Source organism: Pseudophryne corroboree, chromosome 4, assembly GCF_028390025.1.
Source record: "Pseudophryne corroboree isolate aPseCor3 chromosome 4, aPseCor3.hap2, whole genome shotgun sequence".
NCBI classification, from domain to species: Eukaryota; Metazoa; Chordata; class Amphibia; order Anura; family Myobatrachidae; genus Pseudophryne; species Pseudophryne corroboree.
In genome coordinates, this window is record NC_086447.1 from 254665214 (window position 1) to 254684583 (window position 19370).

At 45.1% G+C, this 19370-nt stretch overlaps 1 protein-coding gene across 3 annotated transcripts in view; it reads right to left on the reverse strand.

Moving 5' to 3' along the window:
• ERICH6 (glutamate rich 6) overlaps positions 1 to 19370 on the reverse strand; it is a 310623-nt gene that overhangs the window by 131255 nt on the left and 159998 nt on the right. For all 3 annotated transcript variants that reach the window (XM_063916045.1, XM_063916044.1, XM_063916046.1), the window contains one exon: positions 6780 to 6940. In XM_063916045.1, the coding sequence (XP_063772115.1) occupies positions 6780 to 6940 (161 nt within the window). The remainder of the gene's footprint in view (positions 1 to 6779; positions 6941 to 19370) is intronic.

Below are 19370 nucleotides of genomic sequence, written 5' to 3' on the forward strand. Positions count from 1 at the left end.
TCTCGTAGTCCATAAGGGATATTGGGGACACATTAGTACGATGGGGTACAGACGGGGTCTAAAGGAGCCAGTGCACTTTAAATTTCTTCAACTGGGTGTGTTGGCTCCTCCCCTCTATGCCCCCTCCCACCGGCAGTTATAGGTAAAACAGTGCCCGAAGGAGAAAAGGACATACTTGAGAGAAGGAACTTAACAACAAATAGTGGTGAGATTTACACACCAGCACACCACGAAAAAACTGGGCCAACAATGGCTGGCAACAAACAGCAACAGCTGAACAGGTAACCATATAAGATAACCTGCAGAAAGTCACCGCACAGAGGCGGCGCCCAATATCCCTTATGGACTACGAGAAAAGGATTTACCGGTAGGTATTAAAATCCTATTTTCTCTAGCATCCATAAGGGATATTGGGGAAACATTAATACGATGGTGATGTCCAAAAGCTTCCAGAACGTGTGGAGACGCCTGCAGCATCGCCTGCCCAAACTGGGTATCCTTTGGTCAGGGTATCAAACTTGTAGAACTTCACAAAGGTGTTCTTTCCCGACCAGGTAGCCGCTCGGCACAGTTGCAGGGCCGAGACTCCACGGGCAGCCGCCCAGGAAGACCCCACTGATCTTGTAGAGTGGGCCTTCAGAGACTGTGGAACAGGTAAGGCTGCCGACGCATAGGCCTGTTGAATAGTAAGCCTAAGCCAACGAGCTATGGACTGCTTTGAATCAGGGCAACCCTTTTCTGTGCATCATATAGCACGAACAGGGAATCCGTCTTTCTGATCAAAGCCGTCCTCTTGACATAGATCTTCAAGGCTCGCACAGTGTCCAATTCCTCCGGAGGGGCAGAAGCGCCAGAACTTGATGGGATCACAATAGGTTGATTCAAGTAGAATGCAGAGATTACCTTCGGCAGGAACTGCTGCCTAGTCCTGAGCTCTGCTCTGTTCTCGTAAAAGACCAAGTATGGACTTTTACATGATGAGGCCCCCAATTCTGAGACACGTCTAGCAGAAGCCAGGGCCAGTAACATCATCGTCATCCACGTGAGGTACTTGTCTTCTACTGTCAGCAGAGGTTCAAACCTGGAGGACTGAAGAAATGTCAACACCACATACAATTCCCTATGTGCCTTGGGCGGCAGAAATGGAGGTTGTATGTGAAGGACCCCTTGTAAGAAGGTCTGAACTTCTGGCAACACAGCCAACTTCTTTTGGAAGAAAGAGCTGAAATCTGGACTTTTATGGAACCCAGCCGTAAGTCTTTACCAACACCAGCCTGTATGAAACAGAGGAACCTCCCCAAGTGGAACTCTGCAGGCTGATATGTGCGCTCCTCGCACCAGGAGACATATTTCCTTCAGATATGATGACAATGTCTTGACGTCATAGGCTTTCTGGCTTGCACCCTGGTGGCAATGACCTTTTTGGAAAGTCCCTTGTGAGCTAGGATGTTCCGCTCACCTTCCATGCCATCAAACGAAGCAGCCGTAAGTCCGGGTAGACAAACGGTCCTTGCTGAAGAAGATCCCTTCCTATTGGCAGAGGCCAAGGGTCTTCTACGGACATGCCCAGAAGATCCGCATACCAAGTTCTCTGGGGCAATCAGGATTGCCTTCACTCCTGGATGCCTGATCCTCTTGAGTATCCTTGGGATCAACGGAATCGGAGGAAATAGATAGACCAATCGGTAAGGCCAAGGCGACGTCAGTGCATACACTGCGCTCGCCTGAGGGTCCCTCATGTCGATGTCATGTCTTCATGCCATCATGTCGATCTATGGGCATCCCCACCTGTCGATGAATTGTTGAAACACCTGAAGGTGTAGTCCCCACTTTCCTGGGTGGAGATTGTGATGACTCAGGAAGTCCGCTTCCCAGTTGTCCGAATGAAGATTGCGGACAGTGCTCTTGCATTTCTTTCTGACCAGAGGAGAATCCTTGACACCTCTCGCATGCAGGCCCTGCTTTTCTTTCCTCCTTGTTGATTGATGTACGCCACAGCCGTGGCGTTGTCCGACTGTACCTGGATCGCATGATCCCTGAGCAGAGGGGAGGCCTGAATCAGAGCATTGTAAATAGCCCGAAGTTCCAGAATGTTGATCGGAAGTAGGGCCTCTTGGGCAGACCACCTGCCCTGGAACTGCTCCCCTTGGGTAACAGCTCCCCATCCTCTCAGACTTGGATCCGTCGTGAGGAGGATCCAATCCTGAATCCCAAAACGTCGACATTCCAGGAGATTGAAAGACTGTAGCCACCACAGCAATGAAATCCTGGCCTGGAGTGATAGTTGTATTATCCGGTGCATCTGAAGATGTGAACCAGACCACTTGTTCAGGATATCCAATTGAAAAGGTCTGGCATGGAACCTTCCATACTGGATCACCTCGTACGAGGCTACCATCTTCCCCAACAATCTTATGCAAAGATGAATAGATACTACAGCAGGTTGGAGAACCATGCGAACCATTTCCTGGCGTGTTCTCGCTTTCTCCTCTGGGAGGAACACTTTCTGTGGAACAGTATCCAGTAGCATTCCCAGAAACAGAAGCAACTGAGATGTCTCCAGGTGGGACTTCTGTAGATTGAGGATCCACCCATGGCATGACAGAAGTTGGATAGTGTGATCTATATGGAGCAATAGAAGCTCCCTGGAACTCGCTTTTATCAGGAGATCATCCAGGTAAGGGACCACGTTGACCCCTGGACCTGGAGCTGGAACATAATTTCCGCCATCATTTTTGTGAACACCCTCGGAGCTATAGACAGACCGAAGGCTAACGCCTGGAACTGGTAGTGATCGTTCAGCAGGGCAAACCTCAGATAGACCTGATGAGGAGGCCAAATCGGGATATGGAGATAGGTGTCCTTGATATCCAGGGATACCAGGAGTTCCTGTTCTTCCAGGCCTGCAATCACTGCTCTCAAAGATTCCATGTTGAACTTGAAAACTTTCAGGTAAGGGTTGAAGGACTTCAAATTCAAAATGGGTCTTACTGATCCGTCCGGTTTCGGCACTACGAACAGATTGGAGTAGTAACCCTGTACTTGTTGTTGCAGTGGTACTAGAACAATGACCTGGGCCAGCAGCAGCGCAACACGCTGGTAAGCTTGATTTGAAAATTTGTTGGGGAGGAGCACCGTCGAACTCCAGCTTTTATTCTTGAGAGATGAGGTCCCTTACCTAGGCATCCAGGTAGGAACTTTCGTAGATGCGGCTGAAGTGACGCAACTGCGCTCCCACCTCGAGATCCCCTCGGGGTCGGCGGGCACCCTCCGCTGAGGCTTTAGTGGAAGCTTAACTGGTGCTCTGTTCCTGAGAGCCGGCAACGGCTGGTTTCTTAGGCTTGCCTCTGGTGCCTCTAGATGCGTTGGAGGCCCTATGGCCCTAGATCGAAATCTGGTGGACCCAAAGGACTGAGTAGACGGTCCCGGGTACGTCTAGCTGGCGGGGCCCCTGAGGGAAGAAACGTGTCTTTTCCAGCAGTAACCCTAGAGATCCATGAGTCCAATTTGCCCCCGAAGAGCCATTCCCCTGTAAAGGGAAGGGATTCCACATTGCGCTTGGATTCTGCATCCACAATCCACTGACGCAACCACAAGGCCCTGCGTGCTGACACTGCCATAGCAGTAGTCCTAGCATTAATATTGCCAATCTCTTTGAGCGAGACACAGAGGTCGTGTGCCGCGTCCTGAATGTGTTTTAGGAGAGTCACTGTATTAACCAGGTTCATATCCCCAGAGAGGCTCTCCTGAGTAGCCCACGTATGAATAGCATGTGTAATCCAGCAACCTGTTATGACCGGTCTTTGAGATATACCTGCAGCTGTGTAGACAGATTTCAGAGTGGTCTCAATTTTCTTATCCCCGGGGTCCTTTATGGTAAAGGATCCCGGAGCAGGGAGTACAGCCTTCTTAGAGAGGCGAGAGACAGAGACGTCAACAGCTGGGGATTCTTCCCAGAATTTTCTGCCTTCAGGGCCAAAAGGGAAAGTATGCAAAAACCGTTTTGACACCTGATATTTCTTATCTGGATTTTTCCAGGCTAACTTAAATAAGTCATCTAATTCTTTAAAATCAGGGAAGGTGACACTCAGCTTGTTTTGTGTGAGTAAAAATGACTGCTGCATTGCAGTGTCCTCTAGAGGGAGTTTTAACACATCCCGTATAGCCAGAATGAGGAGTTCATTACCCTGTGTAGGAGTGGAGTCCCCACTTACGGGGTCCACATCTTCCCCATCCTCCTGTATATCCTTATCAGAGTCTGATAGTAATGCAGGTAATGCACATTTTTGTGGACCTGCAGCAGAATGAGAGGGGGGGGGGGATGGGGAACATCAGCCCTAGCAGCTAAATTTGCAACAGCCTGCTGCAATTCTTGCGTTTTATGGGCATTTGCAGTGAGCTGAGATGACATATCAGACATCATAGTTTTGATGGCACCAAGCCGGGAAGGCTCTTGTCCCTCCCCCACGGTCTTAATGTTTTGTGAGTACTGACTACATTGTTCACAAGAAATGGAGCCAGAAGAAAGTGGGGAAAACCTGGTGTTACACACACTGTATAACTTGTGTTTTACCATGATGACGGTAATACAATACCATGATGGCGGTAACACAATTTTCTCTATACAATTAAGTTGCCCAGGCAACCACTAGTCACAACTGTATCTGACAGTGCATCACATTACCACGCGTGACCAAGCCACTCTGTGAACACTACTATGAGATCGCGCAGGGGACACAGGGAATTGTAGGCAAGATCATGTTAATGGCAATACAATTGATAAATAAAGATTATGGGGTGTGAATTAAAAGATTGATAGTCAAAAGGTCAACAGTCAATAGGTTGACAATATATGGTCGACAATCAACAGGTACAAAAGGTCGAAAGAGTCAAACGGTCGACATAAAAAAGGTAGACAGTACAAAAGGTCAACAGGGTAAAAAGGTTGATGTGAAAATGGCTGACACAAAAGAAGACAACACAAGTTTTTTTATATTGTTGGGTGTTATTTTGTTTAACCATATATTAGTAGAAATTTTTCCCCTTGCGGGTTCACTTTGCTCGCTACACTTTGGGTGAGGTGGGACGCTCCGCTTCGCTCGCCAGAAGGTTGCAGAAGGTAATAGTTTGTGACGTGTACAGTAAATTCGGCATAAGTTGTAAAAACATGAAAAAACAAAACAAAAAACCATGTGTCAACCATTGTCATGTCAATATTTTGAACCTGTCGACCTAATGTATCTGTTGACCTTTCGTACTGTCAACCATATGGTGTCGACCTATTGACTGTCGATCTTTCATACACCACCCAAGATTATATGCCCTGTGTTTATGCACTATAGCTTAGTCAGCGAGTAATCATCCAGATAGCAACTGCGAATCAAAGTTGTGACCACTGACTGTTGACTGTGCACTCAATTCTCCAGATGATATGAACTTTGGAAACAGACACTATTTATCCTTTCTCTGATGTACTAATGAATGGAACTGAATTGTGCTTTTTACATGGCATCCGGATGGTGGGTCGACATTACTTAGGTTGCCAGTCAATAGGTCGACCACTATTGGTCGACATTGACATGGTCGACATAGGAAAATGGTCGACACGTGACAGGTCAACACATGAAAAGGTCAACATGGCTTTTAAAAATAAAAATTGTACTTATTCATACTATTCCATCAACATGGACTACGACTGGGAATAGTAACTTTGCCCGCAGCGTGGCGAGTGACGCGAGCCATGCAAGGGGACGCGGTGCACTAATTGGGGTTCCTGGTCATGTTACAGAAAAAACAACACCAAACAGTCAAAAAATCCATGTCAACCTGTCCTGTGTCAACCAATTTCCCATGTCGTCCATGTTAATGCCGACCAATAGTGGTCGACCTAATGACTGTCGACCTTAACTAGGTTGACCCTTTATACCAAAAACTTTTTAAATGAGGCTATGGACTTTTCTCTATGTATTTTTTAAACATTAACTCAATGAGGAATTATGTACTATACTAGAATTGTTTATTTATTTTATATTTTTGAATTAAAATCACTCAATTTCAATCCATCCGGTATTGATTGTATTTAAGGTTCTATATACATATTGTAGCACTGTTATACTTTTCATTTACCATTAAGTGGGAATCCCCTACAGTAGAGGTACCCAAAACGTTGCCATTACAGCCCAGGTTATAAGGATATCCATGCTTGAGTACAGGTGACTTAATTAGTACCAAAGTCAAGTTGAATTAACCATCTGGGCTCAAACATGGATATCCTTAAAACCTGAACTGTAGTGGGGGTGTTTGGGAAACTCTGCTCTACAGACAGTAACCGGTGGTCAGCCTTCTGGTTAGCCATGGCTGGAATTGCAAGTGATTTGCATACTGGTGATAGAAGTGCTACATAGTTATATGAAAGACAGAGTAGCTAACATTGAGCAATCCCCTTATTACAGTGGCTCGTCATCAGCCAATAGAAACACTAGACTCTAACGTGCTGTAGATCAGTGCTGGTTAGTGCAGTGTGTATACCTCCTGCTGAGTGATAATGCACTGAGGCGATGAGCTGGAATTTTTAAATTAAATTGTGCTTTGCTGGGAAAGTAACTTGTTGGGAATACAAAGTCACCTAGAAATATTCCAGGCCACAATTGTGTTTATATACTTCAGCTAAGTGTTTTAACAAGACAGTATTTCCTCATACACAACGCTTCAATCAGGCTTCGGAAGCACCCAAAATAACCCGTGGGAAAGTGAGATGAGCTCTGGACACAGAATATTACCTTTGTGCAGTCTTCTCTTTTGCTTTTTGTCGCTCAACATCACTCCCGAAAGGCTGATGAGGGGCAATAGATATCATCTCCACTTTCTCTTTTTTTAACAGTTGCTTTTGTTCTTTGAAAAGATACTGGAACTTGTTCTTAAATTGCCTGCAGCAAAACATCTGAAAGAGAAGACAGCTTAATTACTTGTTTACCTGGATTGTGTTCTTTTGTTTTTTCAAGACTAAAGGAGCCAACATTTACTGTGATTTTAACATTTAGGCATCACTGACCACTAATCACTGTGTGTATATTGGCCTATATGGAGTACAGCACCAATTCAACATCTGATTGGGTTCTTTTGCATGGCGGTTGGGTTGGATGGTCAAACAGGCTGGCGCTGATATGCCGCCGTTTGGGATGCCGGCGGTCAGAATACCAACCACGGCATCCCGATGGTTAGAATTCCGACAGCTGTAGGGTAAGTTTGCTAAGCCTCCTCTCCTACCCCCATAACCCCAACCCTCCTTTACCGCAGCCTAACCCTAAACCTCCCTCACACAGCATTACCCTAACCCACCACGGTGGTGCCAAAACCCCCTTCCCACAGCCTTAACCTAACCCTCCCTCCTCTGCAGCCTAACCCTAACACTCCCCGTGGGTGCCTAAATCTAATCCCCCCTCTTCCCTGCAGCCTAAACCTATCCCCCTCTCCCTGCAGCCTAACACTCCCCACGCAGTGTAAACCTAACACCCCCCTGCGCGACTTACCTCTCCGATGGCCCGGCAGTCACTCGTTCGGGATCTCAGCTTTTCGGAATGCCAGCACCTGGTTTGTGATCTCATTTGGGATTCTGGCGCTGGATTCCAAGCAGTGTTGGGATTCTGGCGTCGGCATTCCGTCTGCCGGGATCCCGGTCAAACAATGGCCACATTTTACCACCTGTGTCACAAATGCTGCCATGTCAAATCCAACCATTGGACCACATCTTTCACAACTGACCACACACATGTATACAGGTTGCAGACACATTTGCCAAGGTGCAAAAAGCTTTACAACTGCATAAAATGCCAAGTTTTAACTTCACTTTACAAGTGGCTGCCAATGGTAAATTTCCCATTAGGCATATGAGGCACATGCCTAGGGGTGCCACTGTTTGTTTTGTTACTGTCCGTCTGACATTTCCCAGTAACAACAAAATATGTTTACTCTATTGTACAGAATCCCATTTCACTGGAGTGCACACGGGTAGCACATGCATAGACTGCCACTGTAAGCAGTCCTACTAGTAGATATGTATATATAATTAAAAATAAAATTAAATGTCATAGCTCGTGACTTGCTTTTTTATTAGATTATATTAAACTGCCAAATAAGGGCTTATAATCAGTGAAAATCATAAAATTGGACAGTGGAGGGTGTAGGGGCATTACTGTAGTGCATAGGGGCACCCTGACCCCTAAAGCCGCCCCTGGTGCTGCTTGAATAGAAAAAAACAAATGGATGGGGGCTTGGATTCACAGCAAAACCGTTCAATGCTTGTGGAATGTCCCAACAGATTAAACAATTGTCATGCCGGATGACTCTGATTTCACCAAACTTTATTTAGACACTGTTTATAATTATATTATACAGGAGTAGGCAGGAACATACGCCTGTCCAGCTAGATTACACAACCGGTAAAAGACCACATAAATCAGTCACACAGGCTAAATCAGTCACACAGACCAGTTACTTTCACGTTACTTGCAGAGGCAATCATCCTGCAACTAGTGTATATACACCTCTATATGCTCAGGCTGGTCCCAATCAACTTAAATATAATGTGCAAGTGGTGATGAGTACCATCAAAAAATACAAAACATGATGAAATACATTATTGATGGTATGAACCTAGTATACAGTATGTTACGTACACAAAAAAGTGTAAAAGAAATGTGCAGCTCTGCCCACTGTATAAATTAATATTTTCAGCTGTAGAAACTTTTGCACCTTTACCAAGACAATTATTAAATAATAATTTATTTATTTATTAACAGTTTCTTTTATAGCGCAGCAAATTCCGTTGCGCTTTACAATTGTAAATAACAATAACAAACTGGGTGATAACAAACAGTCATAGAGGTAGGAATGCCCTGCTCGCAAGCTTACAATCTATAGGGAAATAGGCATGTATACACAAGGAAAGGTGCTATCTATTGCATAGTTGTTCGCCAGATTGCAAAGGTTCTTGGTGGGCTGTATGATATGGTCATACAGCAATGATGAACCGGGTTTGAGAGGAAGGGAAAGTGAAGAATTCTGGAATTTGATATGCTTGCCTAAAGAGGTGAGTTTTCAGGGAACACTTAAAGGTTTGGAGACTAGAGGAGAGTCTTATTGTGCGTGGTAGGGCATTACACAGAGTGGGTGCAGCCCGATGAAAGTCCTGCAATCGTAAGTGGGAGCGAGTAATGAGTGTGGACGAGAGACGCAGGTTTTACAATTCATTTAATCCCCTTCTTTTTTTCTTTTTTTTTACTGGATCTGTACAGTACCTTAAACACAAGTGACAGATCCACTGTAAGATGACAGCTAGGTCTCTGAGAGCTCTCTCCATCTAAAGTCAAGACAGATTGTATTTCCCTAGTATAATATATAATAAATTATTAAAAACATGTTTTCCCTGTTACTGTTGGTGACTGTTGTGCACACGATACAATAACACTTATTTATTAAACAAGCTGAAGGTGAGTGTTTTTAGGTATTCCTCTGTACTTCCTTTACCTCGTGTGAATGTGCTTCCTTTACCTCGTGTCAATGTGCTATAAATACCTGAGTATATGTGCTATAAATACCTGTGTACATAGATATGTGCTGTGCTCTTACCACATTCCTGCACACCAGTATTGCTACGTATTTTTCTTTATGAGATCCATACGTAGGGGCTACTGCAGTGTTGGACTCATCGCCAGTTTGTGCAGCATAAAATGCATATATTGTCTCTGCACATGCCCAGAAAGCCAGCAGCACAAATATGTGCCACTGCCTATAAAGATTTGCATGAATCTGACACTTGATGGCTGAAGCTGACAGGTGGTCGTTGTTTTTTTTTGCATGTGCATATATTATTTTGTGAGCGTCTTTTACTGAGGTGTTTTGTGGTTTTTTTTTTTTATTATTCACAACAAGAAGAGTTGTACCTGTTAGATTCAGCAGGCTTTTTTTATTTTATTCACACCCTATGATGAATTACACACACACACACACACACACACACACACACACACACACACACACACACACACACACACACACAACAAAAAAGACAGACTGCAGCACTCCGAGACATAATCAATCAAAGTGTATTGTGCTTTTCAGGCTGAACAGCAGACTACAGTTTGATAGATTGAGTAAATCTCGGATAACTGCCATTTTGCTTTATCATCTTTTATAATGTTGTGAGGAGGGCACCAGAGCACAGTACATTTATACAGCAGGGGTGCCAAACTATAATCGCTTATCTATCTATCTATCTATCTATCTATCTATCTATCTATCTATGTGTGAATATTGTGCCTAATGGTGTGGATCAATAATAAAAAAATAGGGATACAAAGAAACACTTAGCTTCCTTTATATTATAGTCTTCAGTCAAATGACCATAGTGGAATTCAAGTTATATGCAAAACAAACAAAGAACAATAAAAACATAGTGCAACCTGTTATGGTGCAAGGAATGTTTGTGCATATATACATTTTTCTTATATAAAGGAACTATATTTAGAAACTGTTGCAAGTTCCAAAAAAAACAATGTAGAATGTTTTTTTTTATATATAAAAACAATAATTTAATCAACATAATATTCCAAGTGGCAACCGAAAGGTATTGCACATACAAGATAAAAAACAATAAGCGTATCTGCCCAAACACTGGGTCCAGAGACAACCGGTTTCTTAATCACAGATATTCCAGACAGTAACCAATAGGTAGAAAACGTACAAGATATAAGTTAAAAGAAGGCTTATCTGTCCATCAAAAGGGGTCCAGAAAGCATAATAACCAACGCATTTTGTCCTGGTTTGTGGACTTCATCAAACCCTTGAATGGATGAACGAGATTCCCACTGTCCCAATTAAAGGGTTTATCCTTTCCATCTACCACCTATCTGCCTGTATACTCACCCTAGAGCTCACACCGTAAGGTGGGGGTGATATTCTTGTATACCAACTAGCATGTGGTGTGTATTTTAAATGTTTGGTGTAGTTCCACACTGATACATCTATGTTTTTAGAAAAATCTTGTTATATTTAACTGAACTAATTAAAACATTTTACTCAAAAAAACTTCTTTCTGGGTGATATATTTTCTTAGTGAGAGGGTATACTTCCAGGTCTTAAGGTCCCAAAGTGCTAAGGACTTTTAGAAGGATTTCTAAATGAAGAAACTGAATTGAGATTTCTTAATCAGCATAACAAATTGAGCGCACTCAGGACTTTTTTTCTGTTTGTATGTATGTTATAAGTTCCCACTAACAGAGGTTCTTCCTGTGGTGCAGCTACCTCAGCGCGAAAAAGGGCATATTGTGTTGTATAAATATATGTTTTATATATACATATATATATATAGCTTGAAAAGAACTGGCACTCACCCCAAAAGAAAAAATGCTCCGGTGCCCTCTGGAATAATAAACATGCAGCAATAGAGATCAAGCAGCGGCACTCAGAGACTGGAATCCGGTAAATATCGTGAAAAAAAGGACTTTAATCCATAACAGCAAATGGGGTGACCAACGTTTCGGGGTGCTAGGACCCCTTTGTCAAGGTGATACAAAGTGCAAATACCAACATACCTTAAATACGCAGTGAGGAGACCCGCGAACGGGATGCACGCCGCCAGGAGGTGGGTGTGAGCGGAACGCCGCTCTGATCACTTCCGGGTGCAGTGACGTCAGTGTTACCCTGCATCTGTGTCCGTCATTTCCTGGATACTCAGAGCTTGCTTGGTTGCCTAGGCAACCAGCGCCCGGTAAGCAGGGCTCCGGATAGATGCAGGATAAGCTGGCGTGGATAACAACAATAACATTCAGTGAAATATATATATACACTGGTCAAAAAAATAAAGGGAACACTAAAATAACACATCCTAGATCTGAATGAATGATATATTCTTATTAGAGATGAGCGGGTTCGGTTCCTCGGGATCCGAACACCCCCGAACTACACCCATTTTACACGGTTCCGAGGCAGCCTCGGATCTTCCCGCCTTGCTCGGTTAACCCGAGCGCGCCCGAACGTCATCATCCCGCTGTCGGATTCTCGCGAGATTCGTATTCTATATAAGGAGCCGCGCGTTGCCGCCATTTTCACTCGTGCTTTGGAGATGATAGCGAGAGGACGTGGCTGCGTTCTCTCAGTTTCTGTGCTCAGTGTGCTGCAAATATCTGTGCTCAGTGTGCTGCAAATATCTGTGCTCAGTGTGCTGAAAATATCTACGTTCTCTGCCTGAAAAACGCTCCATATCTGTGCTGCATTGTAGTATATAGTAGGAGAACAGTGCAGAATTTTGCTGACCACCAGTATATATATAGCAGTATGGTACAGTAGTCCATTGCTCTACCTCTGTGTCGTCAAGTATACTATCCATCCATACCTGTGCTGCATTTTAGTTGTGCGCAGTATATAGTAGGACAGTGCAGAATTTTGCTGACCACCAGTATATATATAGCAGTACGGTAGAGTAGTCCATTGCTCTACCTCTGTGTCGTCAAGTATACTATGCATCCATACCTGTGCTGCATTTTAGTTGTGCGCAGTATATAGTAGGAGGACAGTGCAGAATTTTGCTGACCACCAGTATATATATAGCAGTACGGTACAGTAGTCCACTGCTCTACCTCTGTGTTGTCAAGTATACCATCCATATCTGTGCTGCATTTTAGTTGTGCGCAGTATATAGTAGGAGGACTGTGCAGAATTTTGCTGACCACCAGTATATATATATAGCAGTACGGTACAGTAGTCCACTGCTCTACCTCTGAGTTATCAAGTATACTATCCATATCTGTGCTGCATTGTAGTTGTGCGCAGTATATAGTAGGAGGACAGTGCAGAATTTTGCTGACCACCAGTATATATATATAGCAGTACGGTACAGTAGTCCATTGCTCTACCTCTGTGTCGTCAAGTATACTATCCATCCATACCTGTGCTGCATTTTAGTTGTGCGCAGTATATAGTAGGAGGACAGTGCAGAATTTTGCTGACCACCAGTATATATATAGCAGTACGGTACAGTAGTCCATTGCTCTACCTCTGTGTCTTCAAGTATACTATGCATCCATACCAGTGCTGCATTTTAGTTGTGCGCAGTATATAGTAGGAGGACAGTGCAGAATTTTGCCGTCCACCAGTATATATATATATATAGCAGTACGGTACAGTAGTCCACTGCTCTACCTCTGTGTCATCAAGTATACTATCCATATCTGTGCTGCATTTTAGTTGTGCGCAGTATATAGTAGGAGAACAGTGCAGAATTTTGCTGACCACCAGTATATATATATATATATATATATATAGCAGTACGGTACAGTAGTCCACTGCTCTACCTCTGTGTCGTCAAGTATACTATTCATATCTGTGCTGCATTGTAGTTGTGCGCAGTATATAGTAGGAGGACAGTGTAGAATTTTGCTGACCACCAGTATATATATAGCAGTACGGTACAGTAGTCCATTGCTCTACCTCTGTGTCGTCAAGTATACTATCCATATGTGTGCTGCATGTGCTGTTTGGGGACTATTTTTTTTAAATCTGCCATCCTGTCTGACACTGCACTGCCACTCCTAGATGGGCCAGGTGTTTGTGTCGGCCACTTGGGTCGCTTAGCTTAGCCATCCAGCGACCTTGGTGCACCTCTTTTTTTCTTTGCATCATGTGCTGTTTGAGGACTATTTTTTAAATCTGCCATCCTGTCTGACACTGCAGTGCCACTCCTAGATGGGCCAGGTGTTTGTGTCGGCCACTTGGGTCGCTTAGCTTAGTCATCCAGCGACCTCGGTGCAAATTTTAGGACTAAAAATAATATTGTGAGCTGTTCAGAATAGACTGGAAATGAGTGGAAATTATGGTTATTAAGGTTAATAATACTATGGGATCAAAATAACCCCCAAATTCTATGATTCAAGCTGTTTGTGAGGGGTTTTTTTTTAAAAAAATACCCGAATCCAAAACACACCCGAATCCGACAAAAAATTTTCAGGGAGGTTTTGCCAAAACGCGTCCGAATCCAAAACACGGCCGCGGAACCGAATCCAAAACCAAAACCCAAAAAATTTCCGGTGCACATCACTATACTTTGTTCTTTACATAGTTGAATGTGCTGACAACAAAATCACACAAAAATTATCAATGGAAATTACATTTATTAACCCATGGAGGTCTGGATTTGGAGTCACACTCAAAATGAAAGTGGAAAAACACACTACAGGCTGATCCAACTCCAATATAATGTCCTTAAAACAAGTCAAAATGTGTCTCAGTAGTGTGTGTGGCCTCCACGTGCCTATATAACCTCCCTACAATGCCTGGGCATGCTCCTGATGAGGTGACGGATGGTCTCCTGAGGGATCTCCTCCCAGACCTGGACTAAGGCATCCGCCAACTCCTGGACAGTCTGTGGTGCAACGTGGATGGAGCGAGACATGATGTCCCAGATGTGCTCAATTGGATTCAGGTCTGGGAAACGGGCGGGCCAGTCCATAGCATCAATGCCTTCATCTTGCAGGAACTGCTGACACACTCCAGCCACATGAGGTCTAGCATTGTCTTGCATTAGGAGGAACCCAGGGCCAACCGCACCAGCATATGGTCTCACAAGGGGTCTGAGGATCTCATCTCGGTACCTAATGGCAGTCAGGCTACCTCTGGCGAGCACATGGAGGGCTGTGCGGCCCCCCAAAGAAATGCCACCCCACACCATTACTGACCCACTGCCAAACCGGTCATGCTGGAGGATGTTGCAGGCAGCAGAACATTCTCCTTGGCATCTCCAGACTCTGTCACGTCTGTCACATGTGCTCAGTGAGAACCTGCTTTCATCTGTGAGGAGCACAGGGCGCCAGTGGCGAATTTGCCAATCTTGGTTTTCTCTGGCAAATGCCAAACGTCCTGCACGGTGTTGGGCTGTAAGCACAACCCCCACCTGTGGACATCGGGCCCTCATACCACCCTCATGGAGTCTGTTTCTGATCGTTTGAGTAGACACATACACATTTGTGGCTTGCTAGAGGTCATTTTGCAGGGCTCTGGCAGTGCTCCTCCTGGTCCTCCTTGCACACAGGCGGAGGTAGCGGTCCTGCTGCTGGGTTGTTGCCCTCCTACGGCCTCCTCCACGTCTCCTGATGTACTGGCCTGTCTCCTAGTAGCGCCTCCATGCTCTGGACACTACGCTGACAGACACAGCAAACCTTCTTGCCACAGCTCGCATTGATGTGCCATCCTGGATGAGCTGCACTACCTGAGCCACTTGTGTGGGTTGTAGACTCTGTCTCATGCTACCACTAGAGTGAAAGCAGCGCCAGCTTTCAAAAGTGACCAAAACATCAGCCAGAAAGCATAGGAGCTGAGAAGTGGTCTGTGGTCACCACCTGCAGAACAACTCCTTTATTGTGGGTGTCTTGATAATTGCCTATAATTTCCACCTGTTGTCTATTCCATTTGCACAACAGCATGTGAAATTGATTGTCAATCAGTGTTGCTTCCTAAGTGGACTTGGAGTTACAGTGTGTTGTTTAAGTGCTCCCTTTCTTTTTTTGAGCAGTGTATATATATATATATATATATATATATATACACACACACACACACACACACACACACACATACACACACACACACCGGAACCCCTGGAACGCCGGTCCTGAAGATCTTCTCTAAAGTGACGTCATCATGACCCTGCCTGCCCTGCTGCTGCCGCTGATTCCCTGTGTGAGAGGAGGGAGAAATCGCCAGAGCAGTCAGAAGCGGAGAGTAGGCAGCAGAAACTACATATCCCATAGTGCCCGCCACTTCCAGCACTCTGCTGGGGCACCTGAGCGCAGGAGACTTCATGTCCCATAGGCCAGAGTCCTGCTTCTGGTGATGTCATCGTGGTGCCAGGCTGCTGATTGGATCCGACACAGTGAGGGGACCCAACCTGCACACTAGCAAGGATTCCGGTCTTCAGTGGCAGGCTAAACCACGGGGCAGAGTGCCACCAGTTGAACGACGTAGAATCCCATTGTGGGGCCCAGCACCAATTACATCACTTACTGAGTCATCGGCCAGCTACCTCTGCAGCTCTAGCCTGTCCCAGTGCCCGCTCCCTACTCTCAGCATGTGTGCATGGTGTGTGCACCCAGCGCTGGAAACTTAGATACTTCTGTGCTGCACAGTCATAGAGGTAAGCAGCACAGATGCTGCTGGAGAAGGGGGAAGGGGGGACGGGGGGGACACATAGACAATGGGTCCAAAGCAACATATAGGATGACATATAAATTTAGTTACCCCTGAGCCCCCTCTGTTAGCTGCCCCATGTCTCCTGTGTTAGCTGCCCCTGTGCCCCTCTGTTCTCTGTCACTGTGCCCCCTGTTAGCTGTCCCTGAGTCCCCTCTGTTAGCTGCCCCTGAGCCCCCTCTGTTAGCTGCTCCTGTGTCCCCTCTGTTAGCTGCCCCTGTGCCCCCTCTGTTAGCTGTCCCTGTGCCCCCTGTTAGCTGTCCCTGTGCCCCCTCTGTTAGCTGTCCCTTTGCCCCCTCTGTTAGCTGCCCCTGTGCCCATTCTGTTAGCTGCACCTGTACCCCCTCTTCTCTAGCTGCCCCTGTACCTCCTCTGCTCCAATTGTCTCTGTGCTCCCTGTGTCCTTGCACAGTTCTCCCGGGGTATCTCCATCAATCTCCTGTGCCCCATACCCATACTTTAATATCTGCACTAAGGATGCTCATACAGGGAATCCTGGCCATAATGTTATTCCTTCTGTGCAGGTTTGTGTCTTATGGTATATAGCTGGCCTATGCCTGCCTTATGGTATATAGCTGGCCTGTGCATTATGATATATGGCTACTATGTGCTACTGGGGGCATTGTGTAACTGGCATTGCTGGGGGGCATATTGTGTGTATCTGGCACTGCTGGGGGCATTATGTGTTAAAATAAAAAAAAAGGTTATGCACCAATTGATGTCCCGCCACTATGGTAACCCCACCCAACTTTGCCCCGCCCACAGTTCCTGGACCTATTTTCCTACAAAAAGAGCACTGTATATATAGATATATAAATATATAATATGATTTTAATTACCTACCGGTAAATCCTTTTCTCGTAGTCCGTAGAGGATGCTGGGGTCCACATTAGTACCATGGAGTATAGACGGGTCCACTAGGAGCCATTGGCACTTTAAGAGTTGGAGAGTGTGGGCTGGCTTCTCCCTCTATGCTCCTCCTACCAGACTCAGTCTAGAAACTGTGCCCGAGGAGACGGACAACTTCTAGAGAAGGATTTTACACAGATAGTGGCAAGATTCACACCAGCTCACACACAAGTCAAACCAAGCTAACTAGCTTGAAACATCAGCAACGGCTGAACAAGATTACTTACCAAGTAACAAAACAGTACTTAACCTAGAACTAAGCAGTACTGAACTAAATAACCATTGCAGGATCACGAAGCGCTGGGCGGGCGCCCAGCATCCTCTACGGACTACAAGAAAAGGATTTACCGGTAGGTAATTAAAATCCTATTTTCTCTTACGTCCTAGAGGATGCTGGGGTCCACATTAGTACAATGGGGATGTACCAAAGCTCACAGAATGGGAGTGAGAGCGCGGAGGCTCCTGCAGAACTGATTGACCAAACTTTAGGTCCTCAGAGGCCAAAGTATCGAACTTGTAGAACTTTGCGAACGTGTTCGACCCCGACCAAGTAGCTGCTCGCAGAGTTGTAAGGCCGAGACACCCAAGGCAGCCGCCCAGAAAGAACCCACCTTACAAGTAGAGTGGGCCTTAACAGACGTAGGACACGGCAAAGCCTGCCGTAGAATACGCATGCTGGATAGTGAACCTGATCCAGCGAGAGATCTTCTGCTTAGAAGCAGGACACGATATTGTATCTGCACGCACACAATTTCTCAAATGAAAACTTGGAACCTAAGTTCCATAAAAACCCCTATTAAATTCCTGGTATTTACCATTCGCTATGGGGGTGCTACCAACTACAGCTGTGGTAAGTACAAAGAAGAAAGAGAGAAAGGGCTGTATTGTCGGTGCACATAAGGGAGAGTGACCTAATTTTCACATCCACCTATGTATTTGTAAAATTTAACTTTTATTATTGTCTGCTTAAAATGGTGTGAAAATAACTAACACACAAACTACGAGTATAAGCGAAACATAGAGGTTAAAATTCTGACATATACAAAACATTTAAAGGTGCAATGAAAATAATAAATGTGATTAAAGATTAAAATGTGTGTCCGCGTGTTTGTTCTAATGCCCAAATAAATGTAGTATTGTTCTTAAGCCAGTATTAATTGTTTGTCTTTCGTCAGCAAATTCCTCTCCAATGTATGTCTTCTAGCCACTATTAGTATATTAGGTGCCGTAATTCCAACACTCCTATGGTGGTGCTGTTAGCTAACAATATAATCTGCACTTTTCTGGACACCATTCATATATTGAGGACCATACAGGACAAACAGAGAGATTTTTACATAGATTTTTAGAGCCCTTACAACATCTAAGGATTTTGATGAAACTGAGGAGTCAGTCGCAACTGGCACCACAATAGGTTGGTTGATATGAAATGCCGACACAACCTTCGGAAGAAACTGCTGACGTGTCCGAAGCTCAGCTCTGTCTTCATGGAAGATCAAGTATGGGTTTTTACATGACAAAGCCCCCAACTACGACACACGTCTATCAGAAGCTAAGGCCAACAAAGTGACAGCCTTCCACGTGAGAAATTTGACCTCAACCTCCTATAGAGGCTCAAATCAGTCCGACTGGAGGAACTGCAACACCAGGTTAAGATCCCGAGGCGCCGTAGGCAGTACAAAGGGAGGTTGGATGTGCAGAACTCCCTTAAAAAAAGTCTGAACCTCAGGGAGGGCAGCCAACTGTTTCTGGAAGAAAATGGATAGGGACGAAATTTGGACCTTTACGGAACCTAACCTCAGGCCCATATCCACACCTGTTTGCAGGAAGAGGAGAAAACGTCCCAGTTGAAACTCCACCGTAGGAAACTTCTTGAACTCACACCAAGATACATATTTTTTCCAAATACAATGGTAATGTTTTGACGTTACTCCTTTCCTAGCCTGTATCAGGGTAGAAATAACCTTGTTCGGAATTCCCTTCCGAGCTAGTATCTGGCGTTCAACCTCCATGCCGTCAAACGTTGCCGCGGTAAGTCTTGATAGGCGAACGGCCCCTGCTGCAGCAGGTCCTCCCGAAGAGGAAGAGGCCTCGGCTCTTCTAGTAGTATATCCAGAAGATCCGCGTACCAAGCCCTTCTTGGCCAATCCGGAGCAATGAGGATTGCCTGAACTCTTGTTCTCCTTATGAGTTTGAGAACTCTTGGAATGAGTGGAAGTGGAGGA